This window comes from Felis catus, chromosome F1, assembly GCF_018350175.1.
Source record: "Felis catus isolate Fca126 chromosome F1, F.catus_Fca126_mat1.0, whole genome shotgun sequence".
Taxonomy (NCBI): domain Eukaryota; kingdom Metazoa; phylum Chordata; class Mammalia; order Carnivora; family Felidae; genus Felis; species Felis catus.
In genome coordinates, this window is record NC_058384.1 from 65,883,498 (window position 1) to 65,899,859 (window position 16,362).

Here is a 16,362-nt window from a genome sequence, read left to right on the forward strand (position 1 = left end):
ATACCTATTACCACAAAATGTTCCAAAAATTAGAAATGGAAAGAAAACTTCCAAACTCATTCTAGCAAACCAGCATTACCTTGATTCCAAAATCACACAAAGACTCCACTGAAAAAAGAGAATTGTAGGTCAATATCCCTGATGAACATGGATTCAAAAATTCTCAACACGATAATAGCACATCAAATACAATAGCACATTAAAAGAATTATTAACCACATTCAAGTGGGATTTATTCCTGGGTTGCAAGCCTGGTTCAATATTCGCAAATCAATCAGTGTGATACAGCACCTTAATGGAAAAAAAGGATAAGAACCATACGATCATCTCAATAGATGCAGAAAAAGCATCTGACAAAATACAATATCCATTCATGGTAACAACCTTCAAAACAGTAGTGATAGAGGGAACATACCACATATCATAAAGGCCACATATGAAAGACCCATAGCTCATATCATCCACAGTGGGAAAAACTAAGAGCTTTTCCTCTACAGTCAGTTACAAGACAGGGATATACACCCTCACCATTATTATTTAACCTACTAGTGGAAGTCTTGGCCTCAGCAATCAGATAACACAAAGAAATAAATGGTATCCATATAGGCAAGGAAGAAGTCAAATATTCACCATTTGCAGACAACATGATACTCTATGTAGAAAACCGAAGACTCCACCAAAAGTTTGCTAGCACTGAATTCAGCAAAGTTGCAGGATATAAAGTCAATGAACAGAAACATGATGCATTTCTATACTCCAATAACAAAGCACAGAAATAGAAATCAAGGAATTGATCCCATTTACAATTGCACCAAAACCCATAAGATACCTAAGAAGAAACCTAACAAAAGAGGTAAACAATCTGTTCTCTAAAAACAATAGAACACTTATAAAAGATATTGAACGGGGCACAAATAAACAAGAAAATATTTCATACCCATGCATTGGAATAACAAACACTTTTAAAATATCTATACCACCCAAAGCAATCTACATATTTCATGCAATCCTTATCAAAATACCACCAGCATTCTTGACAGAGCTAGAACAATCAATCTTAACATGTGTGTGGAACCATAAAAGACCCTGAATAGCCAAAATGCTTTTGAAAAAGAAAAGCAAACTGGAGGCATCATGACACTGAACTTCACACTATATTACAAAGCTATAGTCATCAACACAGGAGGCTACTGGCATGAAAACAGACACATACATGAATGGAACAGATTAGAAAACCCACAACTATACAGTCAACTAAAGTTCAATAGAGCAAGAAGGAATATCCAATGGAAAAAAGTCTCTTCAACAAACATCGTTGGGAAAACTGGACAGCAACATGCAGAACAATGATACTGAGCAACTTTCTTACACCATACATAAAAATAAATTCGAAATAGATGAAACACACAAATGTAGGACAGGAAACCATCAAATCCTAGAGGAGAACACAGGCAACAACCTCCTCTTTGACATTGGTTATAGCAACTTCTTACTAGACAGGTTGCTGGAGGCAAGGGAAAGAAAAGCTAAAATAAATTATTGGGACTTCACCAAAATAAAAAGTTTCTGTACACTCAAGGAAACTATCAACTAAAACTGAGAGCAGCCTAAGGAATGGGAAAGGATATTTGCAAATGACATATCTGATAAAGGGTTAGCATCCAAAATCTATAAAGAACTTATAAAACTGAATACCCATGAAACAAATAATTCAGTTAAGAAATGGAAAGAAGGCATGAATAGTCATTTTTCCAAAGAAGACATCCAGATATCTAACAGATATATGAAAAGGTGCTCAAAGTCACTCATCATCAGGGAAATACAAATCAAAATACCTCACAGCTATCAGAATGACTAAAATTAATAAAACACAGGAAACAACAGATGTTGGCAAGGATGCAGAGAAAGGGGAGCCCTCTGACACTGTTGATGGGAATGCAAACTGGCCCACACTATGGAAAACAGTGTGGAGGTTTCTCAAAAAGTTAACAATAGAACTACACCACGATCCAGCAATTGTACAACTACGTATTTGCCTAAAGGATACAAAAATACAGATTCAAAGGGGGTATTTATAGCATCATTATCAACAATAGCCAAATTATGGAAAGAGCCCAAAAATGATGAATGGATGTGGTGTGTGTGTGTGTGTGTGTGTGTGTGTGTGTGTGTGATGGAATATTACTCAGTAATCAAAAAAAAATGAAATCTTGCCATTGACAATGACATGGATGGAGCTACAGTGTATTATGCTAAGTGAATAAGTCAGTCATACAAAGACAGATACCATCTGATTTCACTTGTGGACAAAACAGACATACATATGGGAAGGAAGAAAAAAGAAAAAACAGGGAAACAAACCATAAGACACTCTTTACGAAAAAGAACAAACTGAGGATTGATGGAGGAAGATGGGTGGGAGATGGGCTAGATGGGTAATAGGCATTAAATAGGGCATTTGTGATGAGCGCTGGTTGTTGTGTGTAAGCGATGAATCACTGAATTCTACACTGACTCACCAAGTGTGCTGTTGCTCCTGCTGACCCCTATCCATGTCACCCACAATGGCTTTGGGTAGAAGTTGGAGATGTGGCACACCAGAAGCAGATGGCCAGGACCAGGACTGTGGCTACTGGGCAGCCAGGCCTCTGGCCCCACTGGAGAGACAGGACAGGTGTTCGCAGACTGAGAGGGAAGATGTTCACATCAGTTAAGATACACATCTTTCCACCTCTTGAAATGTGGCACCATCATCTCTCCTTCTTGGCCTCTTCTCTTCTGAAGTTGAGAAAATGTTGCAAATTTATGAGCAGGGAGAGAAAATGCTAGGAGGGAGGGAGCAGGACCGACCTTATTGCTGGAGACATGCCTTCTCTGTGTCAAGAAGACCCAAGAGGAGACAGGGGCAGATGTCATTGATGTATGCTTGTATTCTTAAGTGTAGCACATGGAACTGATTGAATACTTTGCAGACCTCCTGAGCCCTCCTTCCTCCCTTTGGAGATGGCTACCATGACGTGTTCTGGAAGCTCATGAGATCTGATCCTTGAAACACAATCCACATGAAGCCTAGTGATGCTTCTTCAAAGTGCAACTCACAGCCTCCTGACAGCTATACCTTAAGGGGATCTGGGGAAGAGAGGTTGTGAGTTACAGGAAAGGGGAGGGAAAGAGATGAAATGAGATGAGTAGAAGCCAAGGATGGCTGAAGCAGAGGGAGAAGTTGAGGGTATTGGACGGAATGGAGCCAAGTTTGGTTTGAATGGAGGATCATACAGAGGGGAAGAAGTCAATAATTGAGGAAGGAACAACTGTTGGAGGAGAGATAGGAGAGGTGTGGACAGAGAACAGGGAAGGGTTCCACGGGAGAGCTGGGATAAAACCACCCAAAGTTAAGGGAGGGCCGTGGGTACAGGGAACACATAGACAGAGGCCACTGAGGGGATTAAATGGAGAAAAATGCAAATTTCAAGGATCAGTTACAGAGGGAAAGACTAGAAGGTGTCTGAATGGAGGCCATGGAAAGGGGTGGTTACAGGGGACACAAGTTGGAGACATGAGAGCACAGCCTAAGTTCAATGAGAGGAAGGGAAGTAGCAGAAAACATGAAGCTTTTCAAGATCAAGCTCTGGCTTCTGCTCCCTACCCAGGCTGGTGTGATTCAGGTTTATGATGGGGAGACATGAGAGTCAGAAGCCAGTGGAGGATTTTTCCTGGAGAAAGAAGAAACTGAAGGAAACACACACACCTGCCACTTTCACACACCTGTCCTGAGGGATCACAACACATATTCAAGCTGCCATTAATTGACACGGTCCTGAAATATCAGAGGAAATCTAATTTAGCATGTATGAAATTTCCTTTCATGTTCCATCGGCTTCTTGTTACTGAAGTTGCCGTTGGACCAGGGCCGCAGGAAAATGACAGTGCCAGTCTTGCTGTCCCAGCCATGAGTCTGCAGCTCTTCCAGCCAAGCGGAGCCCAGAATTTTGTGTTCGGGAATGGTTAGAAAAAGATGTTGTCAACATGGTTCAAAAAGAGATGGGCTCGTGGAAGCCTGTGCCAGAAGAACAGATAGACCAAGAAAAGGAGGGCATTCGGAAGGAGAGAGAATGCAGAAGAAAGGTGCCGGGGAGGGGCACTGAAATCTGGAGGACAGGGAGCCATAGTTCCCTCTGGAGACGTGTGCTGCCCCAGAGCCCCGAACTTGCCACCCATTATTCAAAAGACACAGGGCCCTGTGGTCAGGGATTCTCAGGAAGGAAGGAAGTTGACATCCCACACTCTCCGGGTATGTGCTGGGGAACTGCACCACGAGTGTCCATACACACGGACACAAGTGCACAAATGTGTACACACACTGAGAGTCACACGCAAATGCATACACCTAGACATACATATAAACATGGAAATGCAGACTCACAGAGACGCACACACAGGCACCTACACACACATACTCATACATACTTACACACACATGCAGACAAATCACACACACATACACTCTCTGAGCAGGGCCACCGTCCTCACCATCATCACTGTCACCACCTGGAACAAGAATCTTAAGCAACACCAGTTGCAACAACAGCATCTTTTTGCAGATGTTCTTTCTTTCTCTCGGAAAGTGGGTCTTTGGTGTCTGTTCTCACAAACCTCCCCACACACAGCCCCTCTCTTCTAACTTCCTTCTCAACACACACGCCTTCCCTGTGTCTCCGCGACAATGCAAATGGTCTCCGACCTCAACCCTGGACACCTACTCCGACTCTCACTTCCCCTCCGGGTCTGACCCTCCTCTCTGCTTCCAGCTTCTCCCTGTCATCTGCCTCCGACCTGCTCCCTGAGGCCCTAGTTCAGGTGCTGCAGAACAAGTCTTGTGTGGCATGGAAAAGGGACCCTACCTCTTGTGCCTTTTCTCCTCATCCAGACAGTAACCCATGAAAACACACAGTTCCCAGCACCCACCCTGGAGTCTGCTGTCACCCTGTCCCTCGTGCCCTTGGAACACCCCATGGACTTCCTTCCCTGTCTCACCCCCTCCCCAGCCCATCCACATCTCTGACGTGTCATTGCTTGTGTTAAAAAACAAAACCAACCAGGTTAATGTGACGATCGAATTGGTGGTATTGAGTGAGTCATTACTCAGGCAGCATTTCATCTGGAAGAAAGAGGGAAGCTCCCAGAAGTTGTACAAATGGGAGGATTTTGTCAGAAGGAATTTAGCAAAAGAAGAGAGAGGAATGGTTGAGGGAATGTCTCCTTCCCTTAATTGTGAAGATGAACTATACATTTTGGTGTGCTGACTTTTAACGTGCAGAATCTAGACTAAAACAAATCTGCTGGAAACAATATTTACTCAAGTGGTGACCCTTGCTGGTGTTTGCCCTCTCACAATCTGGACTCAGTGTTTCTACCCGGATCTCAACATCCAACGGGGCCTGGCAAGTGGTAGGTGTCCAACGATTATCTCTGAATGATTGAATAATTCACTTCAGGCATCAAATCATTCTTAAGATTATGGACTTCTTCGACATAAAGATCTTTGAGGAATCAAAAAGTAGTGGCTGTAATCTGACCTGATGAAATGAGAATCTTGCACATTTTCCTTTGGATGTAAGCGTATGCTAATAACCATGAAGTTCACACAGGGGGTCCTACGGCAAATCTACAATAAGAAATCATGGGAATTTATAGTATGCGGAGTTCATAGAGTGTTCTGGAATCATGTATCCAGATTCCCTTCCTAATGTTCCTGCTAGAATGTTCCATGCTTGTCTTTTCATGAGTTGGCCGTGCTGGACACGCTGACCTTCTACCTCCTTGGTGTTCTTAAGTGTTTAAAGGAGCTTAAGTATTTGTTTGTGCTTTATATCTTCCAGACAATGTGTTTGGGCTATTGGTCTTGTTATTTTTGGTTGACCAGTAAGCAGAAATAACCTCAAGCTAATGAGAGATAGATAATATTTTTTGGAATGTTCAGATTGGAATACAGAAAGAAAAGCTCACTCCCACACTTAAGATTTTGAAAGGCTGGATAATCAAATTGGCTCCTCCTGAGTTCATCACAGCAGAAAGATCAGAGCAACTTGTTAACCTAAATACTGGAGAAATACAGACTCATCAAAAAAATAGGGCATGCAAACACTTGCTTACCAGGGACAGATGCCAGAGGTTCTGTAAGCCAGAAGGAATAATTCAGCTACAATTGCTAACAATTAACTGAAAGCAAGCAGAGTCCTGGGAGGTCCTGAGAGTCACAGACTCAGGAAATTCACTATACCTCCAGGATTTTGCCCACCAACCTCCCAGGGGTTCCAGATGGAATGGAGACCAGGATACGGACCAGGGAGCTGCTTTCTGGTGCTACAAGCCTGAGGTCTGACAGCAGCTCCCTCCTGAGAAGGGGGGGAAGGCCACCATCCCCCACACAGAAAGGAGCCTTCACTGGGTGTGGGAAGGGCAGGGAGCCCCACTACCTCAGGGCACAGTGAGCCACTCTGCAGCTGGGGCGAGGGGCAGTGGGGGAAGGGACAGGAACACACCTTGTCCCAGACTAAGAGGCTCCATCTGCTGAGGCAAAGGGGGAACTCTCGGAAGGCCCAGTCCCCAAACTGAAACACAAAGCACCTGGCTGAGGAGGGGACTGGACCAGAGCAGAGGTAGCATCCCCCTCTCTGTCCCAAGCAGACCGGCCAGCAGGGAACCAAGGGCAGCTCCTGCTGGTGGGAGGACAAGACGATGAAGATACATGCCCTTGAGCCACATCCTATTTGAAAAAGAAAATCTCAGACCCGAAAGAATGTCATAAACCGAGTTCCCACCCTGGGACTTCATACCCAATTGAACAAATTTCACAACCCCGGAAATGTAGTCTTACCCAGGCAGGCAGGAAAGTTTTCTTTCCATAGAGCAACGGGTCTGTCTCCTGGGTCCTCTCCAGCCCCCGATGATAAGACACGCACACTGTTCTTCCCCCAAGAAAGCAGGTCTGACTCCTGGAAGGCTTCTCATTTGCTGCTAATTCCCCTGCCCCACGCTCCCTGTATAAAAGCCTTCATTTGTACAACCTCTCTGAGTGCCCACCTCTGTGCCAGATGGGGTGATGTGCGATTCATGGATCATTCAATAAAGCAATTACTGGTCAAATTTATAAGGTGAAATTTTCTTATTTTAACAGTTCTGAAGTTTGCCTCTGGATAATTAAATATAGACATCAAAAAATAAATAAGCTAAAAGCTTGGAGGACAATATTATTCATTATGTCTTAAATATCTGGGCACAAGCTGCTTCTCATATGTTTTGAAATGAGTCTCAGAGAATATGTTTACCATACAAACAGGAAAAGCTGCGGAAGTCATGAAGGAAGGAAGGAAGGAAGGAAGGAAGGAAGGAAGGAAGGAAGGAAAGAAGGAAGGGAGGAACAGAAGGAGGGAGGGAGGGTGGGAGGGAGGAAAGAAGGGAGGGAGGGAGGGAGGCAAGGAGGAAGGAAAGGAGGGAGGGAGGACAGGAGGAAGGAAGGAGGGAGGGAGGAAGGAAGGGAGGAAGGGAGGAAGGTGAAAGAGCGGACCTATGCTGGTCAACTCCATCTTGTCCTGTGTTCTCCACCTTGAGTGTATGTCCCCGACATGGCCCCCTTTCCGGGAAAATCGCAGAAACCTCAGACCATGCCTCCTCCCCTTGAGTAATCTCCTGCTCACCTGTTCAAACTTCCCGATCAAAACATGCCTGGCAACCTGGATAATGGGACTCCGACCCTTCCCCAGCCAATCGGCTGAGGCCACGACCCTTCCCCAGCCAATCGGCTAAGGCCACAACCATTACCTCACCAACTGCCCCTAGACCCCTATAAAACCTTTGTGCTTTTGAAACTCACTGGTTCTCTACGGCATCTCACCGCTGCGTCGGTGCAGGAGGGGGTTGAGCTCAAGCTAGCTCGAAGAAAGGCTCTTTGCTTTTGCATCGGACTCGGCTTCCTGGTGGTCTTTGGGGATCGTGAATTCTGGGCATAACATTTGGGGGCTCATCTGGGATCCCCAAGAGCCCCGAGGGACCCCCTACCCGGAGAGCCTGACCGGCCACGGTTAGTGTATGTTCGTTCCGTCTTTTCTGTGTGAGCTCATTTCTGAAATCTGGTAGTGTCTGGCGTGGTCTAAGTGGACGCACTGGAAGACCACAGGCCAGGAGTTTCAGAAGACTTTCCGATCCTCCCTTCTGGAGGGACGTGGATTGCCCTCAAAGGTCTGAGATGAGGCGGGTCGCTCCCGCCAGTTGGCACGAGACCATCATCTAGCTTTCAGTTTTGCTTCCACGGAGTTGGAAGACTGTCTCTAGGGGCCCTCTGTTTGTTTCTGTTTTTCTCTGTTTTGTTCTGTGGACTTACTGGACGGACGTTATGGGACAGACTCAGACTGCTCCTCTAAGTATTATGATTGATCACTTTAAGGATGTGAGGGGAAGAGCTAACAACCTCAGTGTGGAAGTCCGAAAGGGTCGGTGGCAGGTTTTTTGTTCTAGTGAGTGGCCAGCTTTCAATGTTGGATGGCCACCAGAGGGAACCTTCGAGACCTCCCTACCATCCACCGAGTCAGGGATATCATCTCTCCGCCTAAGACTGGCCATCCTGATCAGCTCCCTTACATTATCACTTGGCGGGACCTTGTAAAAGACCCACCCTCTTGGCTTAAGCCCTTCCTAGCCCCACGCCCTCTGGAGCCAAAACCCATTCTTGCTTTGCAGGGGACAGAAAAGAAGGAGAACAAGAAAAGTCTTACCCAACCTTTAATACCCCTCTACCCTGTCCAACGGGGGGGAGGACTGAAGATGAATTAATTTTTCTTCCCCCATATAACCCCCCTAGGATGCTGGAAGAACACCATCCTCCCCCTCCGGGGGAGGCAGACACTGTTCTGAAAGCGGGAGGTGGAAATGCTCCAGTGGGAAGCCCGCCCTTTACCAGACAAAGGGCTCAGAGGGAGCAATCCGCCTCTGCCACCGACTCCACTATTCTGTCCCTGCAAGCCACCAGACCCCCAGATGCAGAGGGGAATCAGCCCCATCACTATTGGCCTTTCGCCACTAGTGACCTCTACAATTGGAAAGCTCAGAATCCTAAGTTTTCCGACAAACTGGCAGGGCTTATTGATTTATTAGACTCTGTTCTTTTTACCCATCAGCCCACATAGGACGATTGCCAGCAGCTTTTGCAGGTCCTGTTCACGACTGAGGAAAAGAGAAAGAATCCTCAATGAGGCCCGAAAACTAGTTCCGGGTGCAGATGGGAATCCCACCACCAACCAGGCTCAGATAGATGCCTCCTTCCCCTTAACTTGGACCCAGTGGGATTTCAACACAGCAGAAGGTAAGGATCAAAAAATACCCCATGTCTCAGGAGGCCCAGAAGGGGATCCAGCCACACAACTGGAGACTACGAAGGCTAGGGGTACTAGTTCCTTGCCAGTCTGCCTGGAACACCCCCCTACTGCCGGTCAAAAAGCCTCACACAAATGACTACCGACCAGTACAAGACCTCCGGGAAGTAAATAAGAGGGTCGTGGACATACACCCAACTGTTCCCAACCCATATACTCTCTTGAGCCCCTTGGCGCCCCCAGGGTCTGGTATACTGTACTAGATTTAAAGGACACTTTCTTCAGTCTGCCGCTGGCACCCCAGAGCCAACCCTTGTTCGCCTTCAAGTGGCATGATCCAGAGGAGGGCTACAGTGGGCAACTCACCTGGACACGGCTACCTCAGGGATTCAAAAATTCACGCACCATCTTCAACAAGGCACTACACGAGGACCTGGGTGAGTACAGAAGGGAGCACCCTGGCCACACCCTTCTACAGTATGTAGATGACATCCTGATTGCTGCCAACACTGCCAAAGACTGTGAGCGAGGGACCCAGGACCTGCTGGCTACCCTGGGGCCCTTAGGGTACCGGGCATCCGGGAAGAAGGCTCAGATATGCAGGGAGAGGGTAAGTTACCTGGGATATATCCTGGAGGGCGGACAGTGGGGGTTATCAGATGCCAGAAGAGAAACTGTCCTAAAGATCCCTATTCCCACCTCCCGAAGAGAAGTAAGAGAATTCCTAGGATCGGCCAGCTACTGCCGCCTCTGGGTTCCGGGTTTTGCTGAGATCGCCAGGCCCCTATATGAAGCTACCAAAGAGGGGAAAACATTTAAATGGGCTGAAAAAGAAGAAACTGCCTTTAATCGGTTAAAAAAGGCTCTCCTATGTGCCGCAGCCCTGGGCCTACCAGACATTACGAAGCCCTTCCACCTCTTTGTAGACGAACATAAGGGAATAGCAAAAGGGGTTCTAACTCAAGCCTTAGGCCCCTGGAACCGCCCAGTGGTTTACCTGTCCAAGAAGCTAGACCCAATAGCTGCCGGCTGGCCGCCATGCCTAAGAATTATTGCAGCGACAGCACTCCTAGTCAAGGACGCAGACAAACTGACCCTAGGACAGGAGATCTGGATCACTACCCCACACGCCATTGAAGGGGTCCTGAAACAGCCTCCTGATAGATGGATGAGCAACACACGTATGACTCATTACCAGAGCCTCCTACTCAACCTTCCGTGGGTGTGGTTCTACTCCAGTGTGGCCCTCAATCCTGCAACCCTGCTGCCCGATCCTGACCTAGGTGCTCCACTACATGACTGTGCAGGAAGCCTGGAACAAGTACATGGATTCTGGACGGACCTGACCCACCGGCCCCTCCCTGATGCCCAGGCTCCTTGGTTGACTGATGGTAGCAGCTTTGTACGAGCCGGACACAGGTATGCAGGTGCAGCGGTGGTCACCGAAATGGACACCGTATGGGTGGAGGCTCTACCCTCTGGAACGTCAGCCCAGCGAGCAGAGCTCATAGCCCTCACCAAGGCGCTGATGCTGGGAGCTGGAAAATGGCTTAACATCTACACAGACAGCTGTTATGTGTTTGCCACAGCTCATATTCATGGGGCAATTTATCAGGAGAGGGGGTTACTGACGGCAGAAGGATGGACTATAAAAAATAAACAAGAGATACTTGACCTGCTTACGGCCTCATGGCTTCCTGCCAAGCTAGCCATTATCCACTGCCAAGGGCACCAAAAAGCTGATAACCCAGTAGCTAGAGGTAATCAAAAGGCTGACCAGGCAGCCAAGGCAGTAGCCCTTACTCCAGTCCCCACCATGACCATACAACTACCAGACCCGGGAGACCCAGTTTTACCAGACCAGCCCAAATACTCCCAGGAGGAGTTACAGCGGATCAAGAAACTCCCCATGGCCCAGGAGATAAAGGGATGGTCGTATACACCTAACAAGGAGCTTGTGCTGCCAGACCAGCTCGGAGTCTCAGTATTAGAGCACATGCATCAGTCTACTCACATGGGGGCCCGAAAATTAAAAGACTTAATCTGACATGCCAGAATCAAGATGCACCAACAGGACACCAAAATAGAGCAAGTTGTATCTGCCTGCAAGACCTGCCAACTCACCAACGCGAGAGCCACATCAAATAAAAAAGGAACCAGGCTCAGAGGCACCAGACCGGGAGCCCAATGGGAAGTCGACTTCACTGAAGTCAAACCAGGAAAGTATGGTTTTAAATATCTTTTAGTATTTACAGACACCTTCTCTGGCTGGGTGGAGGCATACCCAACCAAGCATGAAATGGCTCAGACGGTGGCTAAGAAGCTACTGGAAGACATTTTACCCAGGTATGGTTTTCTTGCCATGATAGGATCAGACAATGGACCAGCTTTATCTCGCAGGTAACATAGGCAGTAGCCAAGGTGGTGGGGGCAAACTGGAAATTACCTTGTGCTTACAGGCCCCAGAGCTCAGGACAGGTAGAAAGAATGAATAGAACCCTAAAAGAGACCCTTACCTAATTAACCATGGAGACTGGTGGGGACTGGGTGACCCTCCTACCATACACCCTTTACCGGGTTAGAAACATTCCTTACACTCTGGGTTTTACTCCCTACGAGATCATGTTTGGCAGGCCACCCCCTATTATTCCCAACCTTCTTGCTGAGTTTAAAGATCAAGAACTTTTTCTTTCCTTGAGAGGGCTCCAGAGGGCGCATGAGGGCATTTGGCTGCACCTCTGTGCCATCTACGAGGCTGGCCCAACCCCGACACCTCTTCAGTACAGGCCGGGAGACTGGGTCTACATCAAGAGGCACCACCGAGAGACCCTCGAGCCGCCCTGGAAGGGACCATATATCATGGTGCTGACAACCCCCACTGCTCTCAAAGTAGACAGCATCGCGACCTGGGTCCATCACACCCACGTTCGGCCAGCGGACCCCTCCTCGATCCGGAAGGACTTCGTCACACGATGGGCTGTCAATTGGGACCAACACAACCCGCTCAAGCTCAAGCTACAGCGCATTCGACCCACCTAATTTGGTAACTCTGTTAGCTCTGTTTGGCACTGCTCATGCTGCCGAGAGTCCCCATGTCCCCCAAAACATCACCTGGCAGATCATAGACACCAGCTCAGGGACAATACTTAATCAGACTTCCCAGAGCCACCCCAGGGACACTTGGTTCCCAGAACTTTGTGTAGATCTCCAAACTCAGTTCCCCTTGTCACCATACGCCCCCGGATTCCATGCGCAGAACCTTTATTTCTATGTCTGCCCTGGCCACTCTCGCTCGAGCACATGAGGGGACATGGCTAATTATTTTTGCACCCCCTGGTCATGTGTCTCGATGGGACACATCTGGTGGACCCCACCACGCACCAGAGATCTCATCGTGGTAATGCGGCCCAGTGGCCCCCAACCGCCATATGTCTGGGGGCACGGTAATCCCGTAGTTATATCCTTTACAAGCCAAGGTAAAAAAAACAACAGGATGGGAGAGTGGAAAAACATGGGGACTCAGGATATAAGAACGGGTTAGGTCGGGAGCCAAAGACAAGGGAGCATTATTTACCCTCTGAATGCAAGCGACTCCCCTTACCCAGCAGTCCACCATGAGGGTAGGACCCAACCAAGTACTAGTTCCCCAACCTGCCCCCACCCGGACGGCCACTCCCAGAAACACCCAGGCCCCAGCCACACGGCCCTCCACATCCCCTGTCCCTACTAGAGAGTCACCTGCATCTCCTGCCCCGGGTCACAACTTACTATCTGATGCAGACCTCTTGTGGAGCATGGTTGTCGGAGCATACCAGGTACTAAACACTTCTAGACCCGACCTGACCAAGGCCTGTTGGCTCTGTCTAGATGTCTGGCCCCCATATTACGAAGGTATTGCCATTAGAGGCAATTATACAACAGCCTCCAACTCTAGCTCCTGCAGATGGCAGCAGGCTACTGCAAGACTAACCCTCCAGGCGGTAACGGGGCAGGGCACTTGTATAGGCCACGTACCCCCCGAGCAATCACATCTCTGTAATGAAACCCAAACAGTCCCCAGGGAGACAGTGTATCTACTCCCCCTGAAAATGCATGGTGGGCCTGTTCCAGCGGCCTTACTCCCTGTGTCCACTCCCAGGTCCTTAACTCCTCGAAAGAAAGCTTCTGCCTACTCGTGAAGTTGATCCCCAAGTTAGTGTACCATTTGGGGGGAGAAATACTTAACAGGTTAGGCTCTGCTAACCCCCGAAGTAAAAGAGAGCCTATTCAACCTTAACTCTGGCTGTGCTCTTGGGATTGGGATTAGCGGGGGTGGGGACCGGAATATCCTCACTCATCATCCAGGACAAAAACTATGGAACCCTAAGGGCAGCCATTGACTTAGACATAGAAAGAATTGAAAAATCAATTTCTCATTTACAGGAATCCCTTACTTCCTTATCAGAAGTAGTACTCCAAAACAGAAGGGGATTAAATTTATTATTCCTGCAGCAAGGAGGACTATGTGCAGCCCTAGGGGAAGAATGTTGCTTCTATGTTGATCACTTGGGGGGGTCATAAAAGAATCTATGGCCCTCATAAGGGAAGGGCTGCAAAAACGGAAGTTAGAGAGAGAACAATCTCAGTCCTCATACGAGTCTTTGTTCAACTGGTCTCCCTGGTTAACTACCCTCACCATCCTGCTCATACTAGCTCATACTAGCAACCCTTGGACCCTGTATAATCAACAGATTGGTCTGGTTTGTCAGGGACCGCGTGGGGTCCATCCAACTAATGGTCCTCCGTGCTAAGTGCGAGCCCCTAATAACAGAAGAGGACAAAATAGAAATGCAGCTGGTCCCATGGTTGGGTCAGCAAGCTACATGATAAGGGGGAATGAAAGAGCAGACCTATGCTGGCCGACTCCATCTTGTTCTGTGTCCTCCACCTTGAGTGACTATGTCCCTGACATGGCCCCCTTTCCGGGAAAATCGCAGAAACCTCAGACCAGGCCTCCTTCCTTGAGGAACCTCCCGCTCACCTGTTCAAATTTCCCGATCAAAACCCACCCAGCAACCTGCATATCAGAACTCCGACCCTTCCCCAGCCAATTGGCTGAGGCCACAACCCTTCTCCAGCCAATCAGCTAAGGCCACAACCATTACCTCACCAACTGCCCCTAGACCCCTATAAAACCTTTGTGCTTTTGAAACACACTGGCTCTCTCCAGCATCTCACCACTGCGTCAGTTCAGGTAGGGGATTGAGCTCAAGCTAGCTCGAATAAAGGCTCTTTGCTTATGCATCGGACTCGGCTCCCTGGTGGTCTTTGGGGATCGCAAATTCTGGGCATAACGGAAGGAAGGAAGGAAGGAAGGAAGGAAGGAAGGAAGGAAGGAAGGAAGGAAGGAAGGGAGGAAGGGAGGAAGGAAAGAAGGGAAGAAAGGAGAGAGGAAGGGAGGGAGGTAGGAAAGGAGGAAGGGAGGAAGGGAGGGAGGAGGGTAGGAAGGAAAAAATGAAAATATTGTGTGTGCAGGAAATCCATGGAAAATTTCCTGCACTTTGAGGATTTCACTGCCATTGTCACATTTCCTGGTTCATGGAGGCTGTGCAGCTTGTCTGTCATCTGTAGGAAAACCATGGAGTGAATTTTTACCAGTCACTTACTCAGCAATGGATTCCTGACCAGTGGTTTGTTAGAAACCCATGAGAACACCCAGGATGGGGCCTCATCCAGATGTCAGGATTACCAAGCAAAACAGGGTAAGAGTGTGACAGATGAGGACACATGAAGAAAAAGACAAGCAGGCAAGAAAAGGAATATTTTCAAGAACTCAGAGAGAGGAAGAGAGAAGTGAGGAAAAACATTGCAAGAAAAAGAGACATTAGCCCAACCTCCCCGTGGACCACATCCACATCCATCAGAGAGGAGTGTCCAGTCACAAAAGACAGAAATCCACCCTGTAGAGCTGAAGACATACTGGGAATATATCAGCTGACGAAACTGTGGAGCCCAGGGTCGTTGGGGCTCCAGTCCCTTCTGTGGGTCTGTGTGTCTGCCTTCAGTCTCCTGATGTTTTGGTTTCATTGTGGCTGCTCTTTCTGGCTTCAATGAAGTATGATCACAAACGAAAATGGGGAGGGGGGGGCCTGGGAGGATCAGTTTGTTAAGTGCCTGATCTCAGCTCAGGTCATGATCTCACCGTCCATGAGTTTGAGCCTTGTGTCGGACTCTGTACTGACAGCTCAGAGCCCGTAGTCTATTTCGGATTCTATCTCCCTCTCTCTCTGGTCCTCCCCACTCAAACACTCTCTCTCTCTCTCTCTCTCTCTCTCTCTCTCTCTCTCTCTCTCTCTCAAAAATAAATAAAAAATATTCAAAAACGTTTTAAATGAAAATTGTACCTTTGTACAGCATGCGGCTTCCTGACCAGCCAGGGAGGAAACCTGGGAGGCACGATGGGCCACGTGGACCCCCGCCGGCACTAACAGGAGCAGCAGAGACTACCATGTAACATGAACAGAGGTCCTCCTGATGAACGTCTTCCAACAACTTCTCAGAGACGACGGCCTGAAGAACTTCGGGAGCCCAGTGCACACGGGGCGTGTCGGGAGCTGGATACGAATGCCTCCGTGCTTAGCTGCAGAGCCTCCGGTGTGCCATGCAGCATTTGTTAGGAAAATGAAGAATTGGTCAAGAAAGCTTGCATTCAAGCAAACCATGAAAATCGTATTTTATGTAGCATTCCTCCCACATTTGAATACTTTTCATTGTTGAGCAATAAACTCTGTTCTCTCTAAAGAGCATAAAATGAAGTACACGCTTCATGTGTGGTGTGTGTGTCCGTGGTGACACGAAGCCCACAAGCACAGCAGGCAACACAGCCACCAGCTCCCATCTGGATGCTCTCCTTTCTCTTTCTTTTCTTTTCTTCTCATTCTTGCCATGAGAACGCTTCGGATCCACTCTCTTGGAAAAGTTCACGTGTGCAATTTCTCCCCCTTCTTGCATGAAG

At 48.0% G+C, this 16,362-nt stretch overlaps 2 protein-coding genes across 2 annotated transcripts in view; one reads left to right on the plus strand and one right to left on the minus strand.

Annotated features, from left to right (window-relative positions):
• Positions 1-16,362, minus strand: part of LOC105260178 (T-cell surface glycoprotein CD1a-like) — a 112,993-nt gene that overhangs the window by 41,101 nt on the left and 55,530 nt on the right. The gene's annotated exons all lie outside the window — the stretch shown is intronic.
• On the plus strand, positions 9,799-11,561 carry LOC123382765. The gene is made up of 2 exons (XM_045048764.1): positions 9,799-9,978; positions 10,077-11,561. Exon 2 carries the CDS (start codon positions 10,537-10,539, stop codon positions 11,413-11,415), a length of 879 nt encoding a protein of 292 aa, XP_044904699.1. The 5' UTR covers positions 9,799-9,978; positions 10,077-10,536; the 3' UTR covers positions 11,416-11,561.